Below are 17,893 nucleotides of genomic sequence, written 5' to 3' on the forward strand. Positions count from 1 at the left end.
CCTGCTCCGCACCTTTGGGAATGCCAATAATCCTAAGGTTCATCCCGTGTGCGCGATTTTCAAGGTCGTCGGTCTTTTGCTGCAGGAGGCGGTTTTCCGTGGCCCACACGGTGCATCGCTCCTCCGCCCTGTGAGGCTGATGACGTGTCGTTAAGCGCCTTTCCAGAGCCACTATCCTGGTCCCGTGGTCCTCGATGGCGGACCCCAGGGCGGACTGTGACTTACGAAGTTCAGCAAGAAACTCAACTCGGAAATCTCTTTGCTGATGGTCGTAGTCAGCAGTTTTTCCATTAAGGCGGGCGTGAGCTCATTAGCCAAGGATGAACCTGGAGAGTCAGCCGATCAGCTAGCTTATCTCCATGGCATTAGCATTAGCTTCAGCTGTCTGCTCGGACTCCGGTTTTGGTCCTTTTCGTGGCCTTTTGTGCTCAAAGACGACAGGAGGGGTGGCAAAAATAAAAAATAAAAGGTGGGCTAGCAGAGCATACCGGATGTCCCCAGTTTGGTGTTTAAAGCGTTGACAGCGTTTTGTGTCTGTGATATTTAAATGATTGTTTACTTCGTTCAGCTATGTCGTGTTTCTGTGTGAGTATTTTCCTTTACTGTGGTCAACAAAGCTGATTCCGATTTATCAGACATTTTACTGCACAGTGAGTACTTTTACTGCTGATACCTGAACTACATGAGGAACACTTGTGTACTTCTACGTAAGTAAGATCTAGAATGCTTCGACTAGTAATCGAGTATTTTTACATAATTGTCTTGGTAACAGATGTGATGACTTGTCTCAGTGTTTTAAATCACACTCAGTCTGATCGTATCATTAGTCGATCAAACTGTTTGATCAGTTCCTGCTGTGATATCTCTCTTATTTTTTTAATGTTTCAGTTTATAATTTATAATCAATCTGATGAGAAGTCATTTAATCTCTCTGTAACAAAGTTGAAGTGACCTCTGACCTCACAGCTGATGTACACTTCAGTACCACACTGCAGTACTCCTGACAGCACTTTGTGTTTTGTTTCGTCAGGTTACGTTCGGCATACCCGCACAGCGACTGCTCGAAGAACACCGGCTTCGTGTGGTCGCCGTCGGTGGGTCAGGAGGAGCTGCATCAGGGTCTGGGGGTCAGCGTGAAGGTCACCGTCATCAGCGAGCACTTCAGAGAGCCGCTCACCTTTACCTGCGATGGTAAGACACTGCACGAGACTGACTTACACAGGAAGTTATACTTCAAAATAAATGTCTTAACAAGTTGACGATTTAGTTATTTGAGAAACAAATATTCTGAGATTAAAGTAATAATATTTTATATTGATATACTTTAAATAATAGTAGAATAATAAAGGGACCAGACTTATGTTACTGTGATAATAAAGACCTGTGTGTGTGTGTGTGTGTGTGTGTGTGTGTGTGTGTGTGTGTGTGAGGTTCGTCCACGGTGGACCTGCTCATCTATCAGACTCTGTGTTACGCTCAGGACGATCTGGATCACCTGGACGTGGATCACTACCTGCTGAAGGTGTGCAGACACGACGAGTTCCTCCACAAGTAAGAACCTGAAATGTCCCACAGTCCCTGAACGAGGCATGACTTAGTAAACATTATTCATGCTAAACATTAGCGTGTTAGCATTGTCATTGTCAGCACATTAGCCACAGTGATGCTTTAAGCTACATGCTAACTTACACATGCTGAGTACAGCCTGACGATGCGATCAGTGATGGCAGGTCTGATTATTATTAAATTATTATATTATTATCTGATTATTTTTTAGTCTCGCTGCATTTTACAGAAAAATAATCAGGATTATAATTCGACCTCCATTTCGAGAAACTGTTTTCAGGGACTTCTGCTCCAATAGTTCGTCTACTTGTTTTATATTATATTAGAATATTTTATTTCCTATTTCACTTCCTGTTGTGTCCTGTGAAACTGTTTTTAGTTTTCTTGCTGAAAATGCAAATTTTTATCTTTTTTTTTTTTTTTTTGACAATTGAACATGAGATTTATTGTGTGAAAACTGTTCACTTCTTTGCTGCCTCCTTCTGGAGCTTCTTCGCCTCATGCTTGATGATCTTGTTCCTCATCCTCTTGGCCTTCATCACCTTGAAGCGGTCAAAGTCAGACATTCTGTCTTGCCTCGATCTTCTTGGCCCAGCTGGTTTGTGCCCACTTATCGTTGACTCCGGCCTTCTCCCAGGCTCTCCTCACAAACTTCTGGCGGGCACTGTGTGGTACTTTGATGACATAGTCTGTGAGCTGCATGCACTTGAAGGGCGGGCATGGCTTGCCTCTTCACGCCTGTGCAGGGTCCATCAACAAGAGCCGTGTTTTGGTCGATGACATCTACGATGGCCACCAGCTTGCCAGCATGGGGTCCGAAAGAGACGCAGGCAACGCGGCCGATCTCAACAAAGCATTTGAACACCATGATGGCAGTCCGGGAGCAGAAAGCACAAATTTCCATCTTAAGTTCTGTGAAGTCAGTATCGTAATAGCTGTTCAATCCCTGTCTGCAGATAACAAACTGCAGTCTGATACACTTACGATGAAAAAAAATATTTTTGTGGCCCTTAAATCTGACTGTGTGTAAAATAGTGACGGTAAAAGAAGAGAACAGTGTGTAGCAATGACGGCGCCCCCCTGAGGCTGTAATGTTTCATCACACATCAGGAAACTAACCGGCTGTTTTTTCACAAAGTTTATAAAGTTTGTTTTAACTCAACAACTCTTAAAATCACTACATGTGTTAAGGGAGTCTGGTGATGTTGTGGTTACTAGTTCAGTGGTTGGATCAGTTGAAACAGACAATGTGTTCACAAACATCTGCTGCTGACACTGACAGGTTAACAAATATGTCATTACATCACAGTGAAGCACCTGAGACACAGGTGTGGCAGGTGTCCATTAGTCCATGAGTAACAAAACACTGACAGTCCTGACCAAAAACCTGCACACTGCTGTGTGTGTGTGTGTGTGTGTGTGTGTGTGTGTGTGTGTGTGTGTGTGTGTGTGTGTGTGTGTGTGTGTGTGTGTGTGTGTGTGTCAATGGAAGTGTGTTTCAGTCTGATAAGCTGACTGAACTTCCTGGAATGAAACAATAACTGAAATGACTGTTTATTACACCTGTCTGTCTCTCTGTCCCTTCCGGTCTCTCTCTGTACCTGTCTGTCTGTCTCTCTGTCCCTTCCGGTCTCTCTCTGTACCTGTCTGTCTGTCTCTCTGTCCCTTCCGGTCTCTCTCTGTACCTGTCTGTCTCTCTCTGTACCTGTCTGTCTGTCTCTCTGTCCCTTCCGGTCTCTCTCTGTACCTGTCTGTCTCTCTCTGTACCTGTCTGTCTGTCTCTCTCTGTCCCTTCCGGTCTCTCTCTGTACCTGTCTGTCTGTCTCTCTCTGTACCCGTCTGTCTCTCTCTGTACCTGTCTGTCTCTCTCTGTACCTGTCTGTCTGTCTCTCTCTGTACCTGTCTGTCTCTCTCTGTACCTGTCTGTCTGTCTCTCTCTGTACCTGTCTGTCTCTCTCTGTACCTGTCTGTCTGTCTCTCCCTGTCCCTTCCGGTCTCTCTCTGTACCTGTCTGTCTGTCTCTCTCTGTACCTGTCTGTCTGTCTCTCTCTGTACCTGTCTGTCTCTCTCTCTCTGTACCTGTCTGTCTGTCTCTCTCTGTACCTGTCTGTCTGTCTCTCTCTGTACCTGTCTGTCTCTCTCTGTACCGGTCTGTCTCTCTCTGTACCTGTCTGTCTGTCTCTCTCTGTACCTGTCTGTCTCTCTCTGTACCGGTCTGTCTCTCTCTGTACCTGTCTGTCTGTCTCTCTCTGTACCTGTCTGTCTGTCTCTCTCTGTCCCTTCCGGTCTCTCTCTGTACCTGTCTGTCTGTCTCTCTCTGTACCGGTCTGTCTCTCTCTGTACCTGTCTGTCTGTCTCTCTCTGTACCTGTCTGTCTGTCTCTCTCTGTACCTGTCTGTCTGTCTCTCTCTGTACCTGTCTGTCTCTCTCTGTACCTGTCTGTCTCTCTCTGTACCGGTCTGTCTCTCTCTGTACCGGTCTGTCTCTCTCTGTACCTGTCTGTCAGCTCTCAGACTCTGGCCGGTCTTGAGTTTGTTCAACAGTGTCTGAAGTTCGACTGGGACATCCGACTGTTTCTCACCAAGAGATCGTCCATCAACACCGAGCTGTCCCGCACGGTCTGATCTCACACACACACGCACACGCGCACGCACACACACACGCACTGCTATCTGCTATCTGCTGCAGTCTGCTGCAGGATGATTCAGGTCATCACTTTTTTACTTTTAATGACAGAAAGAAGACGATGAGACGCTGTCCACCATGAACCACAGCATCCTGCTGCAGGAGCGTCCAATCAAACAGACCGTCACCAGGTGAGGGGCGGGGCCTGGACCTTAATTATATTAATAATAATGAGTCTGCTGCTGCAGATGATTGGCTGTTATGGTGTCCAGCTTAAATTAATGAAATTCACTGATCTAAAATATGTGACACAAAAACATTAAACTTATTGTATTATTTTGTGTGTGTGTGTGTGTGTGTGTGTGTGTGTGTGTGTGTGTGTGTGTGTGTGTGTGTGTGTGATCAGGGAGGCTCTGACTCTGCTGCTGGACACTTTTCATAATGAAGCTGAGTCCTTCCTGCTGTCAGAGGTAACACACACACCTGTCCACCTGTGAGGTCCAGCAGGAGGTTTTTTTACTGCATTCTAAGTTTATCATCATTCACAGTTGAAGTTCAGTGTTTGTTTGACAACATCACAAATAAAACACGACATTTTGTCAACACAGTCTTCAGCTGTCAGACTGTCCTTTGGCCAGTTAGTCTGACAAAATGTCTTCTTCTTCTTTTTTTCTTCTTCTCTTGTGCGTCTCTTAAGGTGGAGCTGCCACTGCACGTGGAGCGTCTCGTCCAATCAGTGAAGGCACTCTGCAGCTCGTTGGCTGCCGTGGAGACACCTGATGTGACGTCCGCCCTCAGCCAGCTCCCAGCATGCCCCTGTCGCCTGCAGCCCAAAGTGCTGAAGGTGAATCAACGTGTTTGTTGTGGATCAGCTGTTGAAGCGCTCCTTTAAACATGAACAGGTTTAAATGTTGTGACTGACGCCTCACCTTGTTCACTCTGTTCTCTTCATGGTTTCCTCCCAGGATGCTTCAGTGCTGGCTGTCAGAGAGAACAGAGGTACGTACCAGCAGCTCAGTAATAAAGAGTACGTCCAGTGAACACAGCCGACACTTCTTCACTCCCTGTCACTGACACACTGATACTGATCCATGTGATCGACTGTAGACCACATGGATCAGTATCAGATCACTTGAAACACTTTGTTTCTTAAATTTTATTCTGGTCTCATCCTGACCAGAGTCCAGATCTGCAGTGTGGCTGCTTTAATGTGTTAATGTGTTCCTCTACCCTGACTCGTGGAGGTGAGACAGGGTGGAGACAGAGGGACTATTTCTTTAGGAGAAAGTAGTTCCGGGGACATGCAGCTCTGATGTAGAGCGGAGCCTCGTCTTTGTACACAGAGCAACATGAACCCTGCGTCGTCTCCTCCATTCACAGAGAAAGTGGTGGAGAAGTTGACGGCGGCCATCTTGGATCTGGTGGAACTGTACTGCAGCACGTTCAATGCCAACTTCCACACGACGCCGCAGAGCAACTGCTGCACGGCGCCGGTGCAGGAGGCCGGCCTCGTCACCAACGTGCTCTCCTTCAACGTGTACGCCGCTCACCGCATCCCCATCACCTGGGCCGCCAGGTACACACACACACACACACACACACACACACACAATAGGTGGACTGCCTGGGAACCAGACCTGAACTTTGACCTATGAGAGGAGGCAGGGCCTCCTGTCAGCATCACACACCCATCTGTGTGTGTGGTGTTGAACTGTAACTAAGTACATTTACTCAGTATTCTACTTAAGTACATACTTTACAACTTTATTGAGTGTCTCCAGTTAATGTTGCGGTCTACCTGCACTGCTTCATATTTCACTTTATTCTGCTTTGATCCGACAGTTCCTGACCTATGATTTAATTTACATTAAAAGATGTGAGATCATAAAATAAATCACGTTTAAAAACCTTTTTGTTTTCATGATTTAGAATCTGATCTGTCAGAATAATGAGTGATGACTGAACATGTGGATGACGTGTGATTATATATGTGAGAGGTCACACAGTATAGTGATTGATGATGTCTGTTGGCTCCAGCTGCTGTCAGTCTGCGTCACTTCCTGTTCACTCTGAGCTTCGTGGTGCGTTCAGGTGCTGTAGTTACTGTTGTTGATGAGAGAGCTGCTGGTTATTATCCACAGAAGAAGAATGAAGCTACACATATTTAGGACTAAACATCACATCGACGAGAAATTTCCATCTGGCCATTAAAGATCTCCGAGACAAGAGCAGAAGAGCTTTCTGGACTATAAAAAAATCCTCAAACAGACGTACCTGTCAAAATCTGGATCAGAATATTTCAATCCATAATTGAACCAATCTTATTGTGCGGCAGTGAAGTGTGGGGCCCTCTCATGAACCAAGACTTTGAAAAATGGGACAAACACCCAATGGAAAGCTGCACACAGAGATCTGCAAAGCATCCTCAAAGTCCACAGGAACTCCCCCAACAACGGATGCACAGCTGAATTAGGCCAATTTCCCCTGTTGGATCCAAAAAAGAGCCATAAAATTCTACCAACACCTCAAAGCCAGCGAGCCCGGCTCCACCACTACAAAGCCCTACAATGCCAAGAGGAGAGCAAAGACAGGAGTCCCCTCAGCCAGCTGGTCCAGAGGCTCAGCTCCAACAGCACCGGGCACCAAGACCGCCCTCACACAATCCGGCCCCGCCAAATTATAGCAAAGAAAAAGACAATTACATCAACTATTGGACATCTACAACCAAAACCCAAAGCAAACTCCAATGCTGTTTGGCCCTAAACAGACAATACTCCCTGCAGATTATCTGAGCTCTGTAACCGACCCGACACTGAGGAAAACGTTGACTATGTAGACTCAGCAGCCACAGCCGGGCCTGAGAGAGCGGCCGAAACAGACAGACGTGGCTGCCCAGAGAGGAGCGGCTGGGTCGGCTCGGTCCACTCAGACACTTCCTGCTGCACTGACACATACACAGACATCAGAACCAGCTCTACACCAACATCACACACAGAAGCCCAAACTTCAGCAAACTCTCAGACAGAAAACACTCAACATCTACTGGGAGAGAAAAGTGCCGCTGCTGCAGATGCTGCAGAATATGTGAAGCTGCCACAGAAGAAGAGAAGCTGCAAACACCGGACATGATCTCCTCCACTTACCTGCACACTGATACGCACACACACACACACACACACACACTTTACTTTTTTTTTTTTCTCTTTTCTTTTCTATTCTTTATTAATTTATTTGTTTTATTATTATTACTATTATTATTATTATTATTATTATCATTATTATTATTATTAATCATATATCTATTATTTATTCTGTAATTGTTTACTTTGTCAACATTGTATATTGTGTTTTGTTGCTTTGGCAAAATTGTTGAAACTTTCATGCCAATAAAGCTCCTTTGAATTTGAATTTGAATGAAGTGGAGACAGTCAGCTGCTGATAAATACGATGCTCCTCCTGATCACTTTCACTCATTAACTGTGTGACATCATGTCCCTGTGCTGCTCTCTGATTGGTCAGTTACGAGGGTTTCTTCCTGTCCTGCTCTCTGACTCATGGAGGGGCGGAGCTCTGCGCGCCGCAGCACACCAGCAAACAGTCGGTCAGCAAATACCTGTTCCACCTGGTGGTGTGGGACCAGAGGTACGTACCTGTCACAGCAATGACATCACAGCCTCACCTGGACACACCTGTTAACACCTGTAGAGTCCCCTGTATTATCTCCTCTCTCCTCACGCCTCCTCTCTCTCTCCTCTCCTCTCCTCTCCTCTCTCCTCTCTCTCCTCCTCTCTCCTCTCCTCTCCCCTCTCTCCCTCCTCTCTCTCCTCTCCTCTCCTCTCCTCTCCTCTCTCTCCTCTCTCTCCTCTCCTCTTTCCTCTCCTCTCTCTCCTCCTCTCTCCTCTCCTCTCCTCTCTCTCCTCCTCTCTCCTCTCCTCTCCTCTCCTCTCCTCTCTCTTCTCTCCTCTCCTCTCCTCTCTCTCCTCCTCTCTCCTCTCCTCTCCTCTCCTCTCCTCTCTCTTCTCCTCTCCTCTCCTCTCCTCTCCTCTCCTCTCCTCTTTCCTCTCCTCCTCTCCTCTCTCTCCTCCTCTCTCCTCTCCTCCTCTCCTCTCCTCTCCTCTCCTCTCCTCTCCTCTCCTCTCTCTCTCCTCTCTCTCCTCTCCTCTCCTCCTCTCCTCTCTCTCCTCCTCTCTCTCTCCTCTCTCCTCTCCTCTCCTCTCCTCTCCTCTCTCCTCTCCTCTTTCCTCTCCTCTCTCTCCTCCTCTCTCCTCTCCTCTCCTCTCTCTCCTCCTCTCTCCTCTCCTCTCCTCTCCTCTCCTCTCTCTTCTCTCCTCTCCTCTCCTCTCTCTCCTCCTCTCTCCTCTCCTCCTCTCCTCTCCTCTCCTCTCCTCTCCTCTCCTCTCCTCTCCTCTCCTCTCCTCTCCTCTCCTCTCTCTCCTCCTCTCTCTCTCCTCTCTCTCCTCCTCTCTCTCTCCTCTCTCTCCTCCTCTCTCTCTCCTCTCAATTCAATTCAACAAGCTTTATTGGCATGAATGTTTTACACAATATTGCCAAAGCAAAACCTCTCTCTCCCCCCTCTCACTCCTCCTCTGTCTCTCCCCCCGTCTCCCCCCGCAGGGTGACCTTCCCGGTGCAGATCAACCAGCTGCCCAGAGAGTCTCAGCTGACCGTCACTCTGTATGCCAGCTCTCTGCCGCCTCCTGGAGGAGCTGAGGAGAAGGGGAAGCAGCGGCGCAGCATCGAGGCTCTGGGCTGGGTCACCATGCCGCTCTTCAACTTCAGACAGTGAGTCACATGACCCTCTGACACAGGAAGTGGTCACATGACCCTCTGACACAGGAAGTGGTCACATGACCCTCTGACACAGGAAGTGGTCACATGACCTGATAAAACCTGTTAATGTTTAACTTTCGATATTTGGACAGAGCCACGCTAGCTGTTTCCACCTGTTTCCAGTCCTTATGCTAAGATAAGCTAAATTAAGCTAAGCTAAGCTAAGCTAACAGCTGCTGGCTGTAGCTTCATATGAATTTATCTATCTGGACATCTGACTCCACGTCTGTAAAAACAGTGAAACAGAGATGAAGTTAATATCGGCTGAGAATAACACAACACCTCCTCACCTGGTCCAGGTGTGCTGCAGGTCACTGTGACATCACTACTGGGTGTGGTCACAGGTGAAACGGAGTGATTCAGAGACGCCACCAGTTTGAGGGACTCACATTCAAGTTCCAGTGGAGCCTTTATGATGTCATTTCCTCCACAGCAGCAGCTCACATACTTGTAGGAAGTGTGTGTGAACTGATGGGAGAGTGTGTGTGTGTGTGTGTGTGTGTGTGCAGTGTCCTGACATGTGGCAGGAAGTTACTCGGTCTGTGGCCTTCGGCTCCGGGGAGGAACGGAAATGCCCGGACGAGCTCCCCGAACTTCAGCCAGCCGGACAGCGTGATCCTGCAGGTGAGACAGGAAGTGTGTCAGCACGTCCGCGCGATTAGAGGTCACATCCTGAGTCCAGATGACCTCAAGTGTTCTCGCTCCGCTCGTTTAGACAATATCCCAGCATGCATTTCACTTCAACCAGCAGTGATAGTGGAAGACTTCCTCCTTCTCTATCGACTCTGTTACTGAGTCACTAAATCTAGTTTTGATTTTGACTTCATGTTTAAAACAGTTGAACAGAATAAAACTTCCTGCGGTCACTTCAACATCTGTCCTGAGTGACCACCTGTGATGTGATGTCACTTCCTGCTCTATATGAGACAAACCCGTCCATCACTGACAAACAGACTCCATGTTTCTACTCAAAGACAGAAAGAAGTTCATGTAGAACATTTGCTGAATTCACAAGAAGGAACAAATAAGTCAGAATCAGTCAGAGACAGAGTTTCACACAGTTTATAAAGTGTCTCCAACTCAACAACTCACTAAACTGACACATTTGTTAAGGGAGTCTGGGGACAAAGAAGTCGCCTATACTGGTTACTGTTTAGTGTATCTGTAAAATGTGACATGTTTAGATCAATAAAATGTTTCTTCTTTCATAAATGGAGTGTAAATGGTGAAATCAGTGTAAACAGTGTGTTCAAACAGCTGCTACATGTTGGCAGGTCAGACTTTAGCACTTTAGACACAGAAGCAGACAGGCTGGTGCAGCCATGCTGCCACAAACTGACACTTTTTACAAGGAGACACACAACTTACTGTTTTCATTTAATGCTGAATTTACAAGAAGGAGACAAAGATTCAGAGTCTGTAATCAGATTACTCAGGGTGGATGTTGATACCAGGTCTGAACAGGGTCACAGACTCATTTCCTGAAGACTGCCCCAAAAATCAGCTGTTTTCCGATTGAGGACATCTTTTCATCACGTCTTTTGTCCATTATTGCATCAGCTGTCCCCATTAACTTGTCTTTAATCTGACACACACACACACACACAGGCTCTGGCTCTTTGTTTCAGTTCAGTCAACTGTGTGTTTTTGCCTGATTAACGACCTCGTTAAAGCTTTGGTTATATAGAACACACACACACACACACACACACACACACACACATACATAGACCATAGACCCACATCCTCGAATTAAACAATCTGAGAAGGAAAATCACTCTAATCTGTCTGTCTGTCTGTCTCTCTGACCTGTCTGTCTGTCTGTCTCTCTGACCTGTCTGTCTGTCTCTCTGACCTGTCTGTCCATCTGTCCCTCAGGTGGACTTTCCCACGTCGTCGTTCGAGGTTCACTTCAGTACTCCTCCTCCAGCAGACTTCTGTCCTCAGTACGACTTCTCCAGACTGGACACCATCAGTCAGATCCAGCTGCAGGACGTCCTCCACAAGAAGGCTGTCTTCTGGTCAGACACACACACATGCACATATGCACGCACACACGCACACACAAACACGCTCACACAGACACACGTAAAGATATAAATAAGTTTGATGTTTTTGTGTCACATACACACTGTGTCAGTCAGCTTGTTGTCAGCACCACACCACTGATCTTTGCTGTGTGTGTGTGTGTGTGTGTGTGTGTGTGTGTGTGTGTGTGTGTGTGTGTGTGTGTGTGCGCGCAGGCTGACGGTGGAGGATAAGCGGCTGCTGTGGGAGAAGAAGGCCTTCTGTCAGGCAGAGAGTGCAGCTCTTCCGCTGGTCCTGGCCAGCGCCCCCTGCTGGCAGTGGTCCTGCCTGCCCGACATCTACGCCCTGCTGAGACAGTGGGCCTGCCTGGGTCACCTGGATGCCCTGGGACTTCTCCACGCCTCGTACGTCCCCGCCCCCCGACGCTAACCTGTCCATCTAAAGCTATGACGCCATCACGATCACCTGAGTGACATTATCACGTGTGTCTTTCAGGTTCCCTGACCAGGAGCTGAGGAGGACGGCTGTTCAGTGGATGGACTCCATCTCTGATCCAGAGCTGCTGGACTTCCTGCCTCAGCTTGTCCAGGTGACAGGAGACGATTTTATTTTGACAGCTGCTCAGAGAACCTGGCTTTTATTTTGTAACTTCTCCTGGTTTATATGTGTGACACACTTCCTGTCTGACTCACTGATTGACTGTTCAGTCATGAAACTCTGCACTTCCTGCATAGATTTTTCACATTAAAAGCCTTCCACAGCTTTCAGTTGAAGGTTACAGTGAATTATGAGATGATATTTATTATCAGAGCAGAAACACACTCACTGTGTCCGTCTCTGTGTCTCAGGCTCTGAAGTACGAGTGTTACCTGGACAGCTCGCTGGTTCGATTCCTCCTACGGAGAGCCATCGGGGACATTCGCATCGCTCACTACCTCTTCTGGTCGGCTCATTTATTGATCACAATAGTTTGATCTCACATCAAGTTTGTAGATTTTAATCACCTCTGAATTTTATATGTAGTCATCAGTGCTCTCTGGATCAGAGTCTGGTTTAGTTTAGATAAGTCTGGTTTAGTTTAGGTCAGTCAGGTTTACTTAAGTCTGGTTTAGTTCAAGTAAGTTAGGTTCAGTTCAGGTAAGTCGGGTTTAGTTTAGATAAATCTGGTTTAGTTTAGGATAGATAGATAGATAGATAGATAGATAGATTAAGGTTAGGTTAAGTCTGGTTTAGTTCAGTTCAGTCAGGTTTAGTTTAGGTAAGTCAGGTTCAGTTTAGTTCAGTCAGGTTTAGTTCAGTAAATTCAGGTTAACTCAGGTAAGTCAGGTTTAACCCGGACTGTGTCTGTCCATCAGGCTGCTGAAGGACAACCTGCAGGACAGTCAGTTCAGTGCTCGCTATCAGCACCTTCTGGCTGCTCTGCTGTGCTGCGTCGGTCGGGGTCTCCGTGAGGAGTTCGACCGTCAGTGCTGGCTTGTCTCCGTCCTCGCCAAGGTGGCCCACAAAGTCCGAGACTCCACGCCGTCCAGCAGACAGGTGGGGAAGACAGAAACATTACCTGCCAGGTTACCTGCGGTCCTGGAGAATCATTTTAAAGTGTTTAAAGAGCAAAGTGACAAACACCCAGGAAAACCTGGGAAAACACCTGGAGGTGTCAGTTTCCACCAGATGTCTTTAAATACACATCATAATACTGTGTGTGTGTGTGTGTGTGTGTGTGTGTGTGTGTGTCTCACAGTGTGTCCTCAGGGAGGGTCTGGAGGAGATGAAGCAGTTCTTCTCAGTGAACAGCAGCTGCAGACTTCCACTGAACCCAGCGCTGCTCGTCACAGGAATCAACATCCAGGTACACACACACACACACACACACACACACACACACAGCTGTTTATCTGTATATTCATTAGCCACTGCTGGTTTCAAGTCTCAAACATAAGATCATTTTATACAGAACTAAAGCTCAGTGTCTGAAAAGGTTTTTCAGCCACATTAGCATCACGGCTCAGAGGATGCTAACATCAGCTCAGCTCCTTGTTCAGACTGAAATATGTCAACATCTCTGTGACGGATGGTCATAAATGTGGTTCGGACATTCATGTTCCCTTCAGGAGGAACTGATTTAAAAGTAGATAAAAATGATCCCCAGTTTGAAAAGTCCTGGTTTAAATCTGGAGTTGAATCTGGAACAAAAACATCACAATACACTCACATGTGCCTCCGTTTAGATTGCAGCTGTTGATCCACTCGTTCCTCTGTGGATTACTTTAATACTGAAGAAGACTTAAAGACAGGATGATTCTCAGGGGGGTTCTGAGTGGGCTCATTTCTCTGATTTCTAACTGGATTTCTGGACGTTTATTCTGAATTGACATCAGAGATAAGACATACTGACTCAGAGAAGGAGAGCAGAGTGAGATCAGGATCATCAGGATGAGATCAGGAGATGTTGAGACGTCACATGGACACAGTAAAATTTCTCCTCCTCCTCCTCCTCCTCCTCCTCCTCCTCCTCCTTCTTCTTCTTCTTCTTCTTCTTCTTCTTCTTCTTCTTCTTCTTCTTCTTCTTCTTCTTCTTCTTCTTCTTCTTCTTCTTCTTCTTCTTCTCATCCTTTATAGTCGTGTTCCTTCTTCAACTCCAACGCCGTTCCTCTGAAACTGTCCTTCCAAAACCTTGATCCTCTGGGAGACAACATCAACGTCATCTTCAAGGTAAAACCTCTCCATGTTTTTACCTTTTCAGTGTGCTTCAACAGTTGTCTTAACTCAGGTCAATCAGCACATGTTGACCTCTGTGAGCTGACCTTTGACCCCGGCTGATGTCTCTGTCCAGTCAGGAGACGACCTGCGGCAGGACATGCTGACTCTGCAGGTGATCCGGATCATGAACAAGATCTGGATCCAGGAGGGTCTGGACATGAGAATGGTCATCTTCAAATGTTTCTCCACTGGCAGAGGACGAGGTGAGGAAACACCAGGTGTATACCACAGGAGGACAGGTGTAGGACAGGTGTTTACCAGGAGGACAGGTGTTTACCAGGAGGACAGGTTTTCTTAGGTGTGATTGACAGGTGTGTTGTTACTTGTTCTCAGGCGTGTCGTGACATGTTGACAGGTGTGTCATTACATGTTGACAGGTGCGTCGTTACATGTTGTCAGGTTTGTTGTTACATGTTGTCAGGTGTGTCGTTACTTGTTCTCAGGTGTGTCGTTACATGTTCTCAGGTGTGTTGTTACATGTTGTCAGGTGTGTCGTTACATGTTGTCAGGTGTGTCGTTACTTGTTCTCAGGTGTGTCGTTACATGTTCTCAGGTGTGTCGTTACTTGTTCTCAGGTGTGTTGTTATCTGCTCTCAGGTGTGTCGTGACATGTTGACAGGTGTGTCGTTACTTGTTCTCAGGTGTGTTGTTATCTGTTCTCAGGTGTGTTGTGACATGTTGACAGGTGTGTCATCACATGTTGTCAGGTGTGTCGTTACATGTTGTCAGGTGTGTCGTTACATGCTGTCAGGTGTGTTGTTACCTGTTCTCAGGTGTGTCGTTACTTGTTCTCAGGTGTGTCGTTACATGTTGTCAGGTGTGTCGTTACTTGTTCTCAGGTGTGTCGTTACTTGTTCTCAGGTGTGTCGTTACTTGTTCTCAGGTGTGTTGTTATCTGTTCTCAGGTGCGTTGTTATCTGTTCTCAGGTGTGTCGTGACATGTTGACAGGTGTGTCGTTACTTGTTCTCAGGTGTGTTGTTATCTGTTCTCAGGTGTGTTGTTATCTGTTCTCAGGTGTGTCGTGACATGTTGACAGGTGTGTCATTACATGTTGTCAGGTGTGTCGTTACATGTTGTCAGGTGTGTCGTTACCTGTTCTCAGGTGTGTCGTTACTTGTTCTCAGGTGTGTCGTGACATGTTGACAGGTGCGTCGTTACATGTTGTCAGGTTTGTTGTTACATGTTGTCAGGTGTGTCGTTACTTGTTCTCAGGTGTGTCGTTACATGTCCTCAGGTGTGTTGTTACTTGTTCTCAGGTGTGTCGTGACATGTTCTCAGGTGTGTCGTGACATGTTGACAGGTGCGTCGTTACATGTTGTCAGGTTTGTCGTTACATGTTGTCAGGTGTGTCGTTACTTGTTCTCAGGTGTGTAGTTACATGTTGTCAGGTGTGTCGTTACATGTTGTCAGGTGTGTCGTTACTTGTTCTCAGGTGTGTCGTTACTTGTTCTCAGGTGTGTTGTTATCTGTTCTCAGGTGTGTCGTTACTTGTTCTCAGGTGTGTCGTTACTTGTTCTCAGGTGTGTTGTTATCTGTTCTCAGGTGTGTTGTTATCTGTTCTCAGGTGTGTCGTGACATGTTGACAGGTGTGTCGTTACTTGTTCTCAGGTGTGTTGTTATCTGTTCTCAGGTGCGTCGTTACATGTTGTCAGGTTTGTTGTTACATGTTGTCAGGTGTGTCGTTACTTGTTCTCAGGTGTGTCGTTACTTGTTCTCAGGTGTGTCGTTACATGTTCTCAGGTGTGTTGTTACATGTTGTCAGGTGTGTCGTTACATGTTGTCAGGTGTGTCGTTACTTGTTCTCAGGTGTGTCGTTACTTGTTCTCAGATGTGTCGTTACTTGTTCTCAGGTGTGTCGTTACATGTTCTCAGGTGTGTCGTTACTTGTTCTCAGGTGTGTTGTTATCTGTTCTCAGGTGTGTCGTGACATGTTGACAGGTGTGTTATTATCTGTTCTCAGGTGTGTCGTGACATGTTGACAGGTGTGTCGTTACATGTTCTCAGGTGTGTCGTGACATGTTGTCAGGTGTGTCGTTACATGTTGTCAGGTGTGTCGTTACATGCTGTCAGGTGTGTTGTTACCTGTTCTCAGGTGTGTCGTTACTTGTTCTCAGGTGTGTCGTGACATGATGTCAGGTGCGTCGTTACATGTTGTCAGGTTTGTTGTTACATGTTGTCAGGTGTGTCGTTACTTGTTCTCAGGTGTGTCGTTACATGTTCTCAGGTGTGTTGTTACATGTTGTCAGGTGTGTCGTTACATGTTGTCAGGTGTGTCGTTACTTGTTCTCAGGTGTGTCGTTACTTGTTCTCAGGTGTGTCGTTATCTGTTCTCAGGTGTGTCGTTACTTGTTCTCAGGTGTGTCGTTACTTGTTCTCAGGTGTGTTGTTATCTGTTCTCAGGTGTGTTGTTATCTGTTCTCAGGTGTGTCGTGACATGTTGACAGGTGTGTCGTTACTTGTTGTCAGGTGTGTTGTTATCTGTTCTCAGGTGTGTTGTTATCTGTTCTCAGGTGTGTCGTGACATGTTGACAGGTGTGTCGTTACATGCTCTCAGGTGTGTCGTGACATGTTGACAGGTGTGTCGTTACATGTTTTCAGGTGTGTCGTTACATGTTGTCAGGTTTGTTGTTACATGTTGTCAGGTGTGTTGTTATCTGTTCTTAGGTGTGTTGTTACATCTTGACAGGTGTGTTGTTACATCTTGACAGGTGTGTCGTTACATGTTGTCAGGTGTGTCGTTACCTGTTCTCAGGTGTGTTGTTACTTGTTGTCAGGTGTGTCGTTACATGTTGACAGGTGTGTCGTTACATGTTGTCAGGTGTGTCGTTACATGTTGTCAGATGTGACGTTACATGTTGTCAGGTTTGTTGTTACCTGTTCTCAGATGTGTTGTTGCCTGTTCTCAGGTGTGTCGTTACTTGTTCTCAGGTGTGTTGTTACTTGTTGTCAGGTGTGTTACTTGTTGTCAGCTGTGACGTTACATGTTGTCAGGTTTGTTGTTACCTGTTCTCAGGTGTGTTGTTACTTGTTCTCAGGTGTGTTGTTATCGGCTCTCAGGTGTGTCATTACTTGTTGTCAGGTGTGTCTTTACTTGTTATCAGGTGTGTTGTTACCTGTTCTCAGATGTGTTGTTACCTGTTCTCAGGTGTGTCGTTACCTGTTCTCAGGTGTGTCGTTACCTGTTCTCAGGTTTGTTGTTACATGTTCTCAGGTATGGTGGAGATGATTCCTCACGCTGACACTCTGAGGAAGATCCAGGTGGAACACGGAGTCACTGGGTCCTTTAAAGACCGACCGCTGGCCGACTGGCTGCAGAAACACAACCCTACTGATGAGCAATACGACAAGGTACACACACCTGTACACACACCTGAACACACACCTGTACACACACCTGTACACGCACCTGAACACACACCTGAACACACACCTGTACACACACCTGTACACATACCTGTACAAACCTGTACACATACCTGAACACATACCTGAGCACACACCTGTACACATACCTGAACACACACCTGTACACACAGCTGTGCACACACCTGTACACATACCTGAACACACACCTGTACAAACAGCTGTACACACACCTGTACACACACCTGTACACACAGCTGTACACATACCTGAACACACAGCTGTACACACAGCTGTACTGAACACACACTCTGGCAGATGTTGAGCTGAGAGGTGTGAACCTCAGGTACAGTCACAGTAAAGGTAGAGTCATACTTGCTGTGTTCAGGCGGTGGAGAACTTCATCTACTCGTGTGCCGGCTGCTGCGTGGCGACCTACATCCTGGGAATCTGTGACCGCCACAACGACAACATCATGCTGAAGACCAGCGGTCACATGTTCCACATCGACTTCGGGAAGTTCCTGGGACACGCACAGATGTTTGGAAACATCAAACGGTAAGAGTCATGACGTCGTCTAACCCTAACCCTAACCCTGGGGCAGGTATGTTATGTCTGTTAACCTGTGATTGGTGCGTGATGTGGGTCATGTGACACCTGCAGGGACCGCGCCCCCTTCGTCTTCACCTCTGACATGGCGTACGTCATCAACGGAGGAGACAA

General features: G+C 46.8%; 1 protein-coding gene and 1 pseudogene across 2 annotated transcripts in view; one reads left to right on the forward strand and one right to left on the reverse strand.

Annotated features, from left to right (window-relative positions):
- The window catches only part of pik3c2b (phosphatidylinositol-4-phosphate 3-kinase, catalytic subunit type 2 beta), a 44,512-nt gene that overhangs the window by 16,009 nt on the left and 10,610 nt on the right, over positions 1-17,893 (forward strand). For both annotated transcript variants that reach the window (XM_073469110.1, XM_073469109.1), the window contains 22 exons: positions 1,031-1,191; positions 1,431-1,551; positions 4,073-4,184; positions 4,303-4,382; positions 4,598-4,661; positions 4,889-5,035; positions 5,157-5,190; positions 5,572-5,767; positions 7,711-7,833; positions 8,806-8,973; positions 9,531-9,645; positions 10,900-11,042; positions 11,265-11,453; positions 11,545-11,638; positions 11,898-11,992; positions 12,405-12,585; positions 12,788-12,895; positions 13,666-13,758; positions 13,880-14,009; positions 17,019-17,155; positions 17,559-17,728; positions 17,834-17,893. The exon at positions 17,834-17,893 is cut by the window's right edge and continues 97 nt beyond it. In XM_073469110.1, coding sequence (XP_073325211.1) covers positions 1,031-1,191; positions 1,431-1,551; positions 4,073-4,184; positions 4,303-4,382; positions 4,598-4,661; positions 4,889-5,035; positions 5,157-5,190; positions 5,572-5,767; positions 7,711-7,833; positions 8,806-8,973; positions 9,531-9,645; positions 10,900-11,042; positions 11,265-11,453; positions 11,545-11,638; positions 11,898-11,992; positions 12,405-12,585; positions 12,788-12,895; positions 13,666-13,758; positions 13,880-14,009; positions 17,019-17,155; positions 17,559-17,728; positions 17,834-17,893 — 2,721 coding nt within the window. The remainder of the gene's footprint in view (positions 1-1,030; positions 1,192-1,430; positions 1,552-4,072; positions 4,185-4,302; positions 4,383-4,597; positions 4,662-4,888; positions 5,036-5,156; positions 5,191-5,571; positions 5,768-7,710; positions 7,834-8,805; positions 8,974-9,530; positions 9,646-10,899; positions 11,043-11,264; positions 11,454-11,544; positions 11,639-11,897; positions 11,993-12,404; positions 12,586-12,787; positions 12,896-13,665; positions 13,759-13,879; positions 14,010-17,018; positions 17,156-17,558; positions 17,729-17,833) is intronic.
- Positions 1,967-2,449, reverse strand: LOC140998745 (large ribosomal subunit protein eL14 pseudogene; annotated as a pseudogene).

Source organism: Pagrus major, chromosome 6 (genome assembly GCF_040436345.1).
Source record: "Pagrus major chromosome 6, Pma_NU_1.0".
NCBI lineage: Eukaryota > Metazoa > Chordata > Actinopteri > Spariformes > Sparidae > Pagrus > Pagrus major.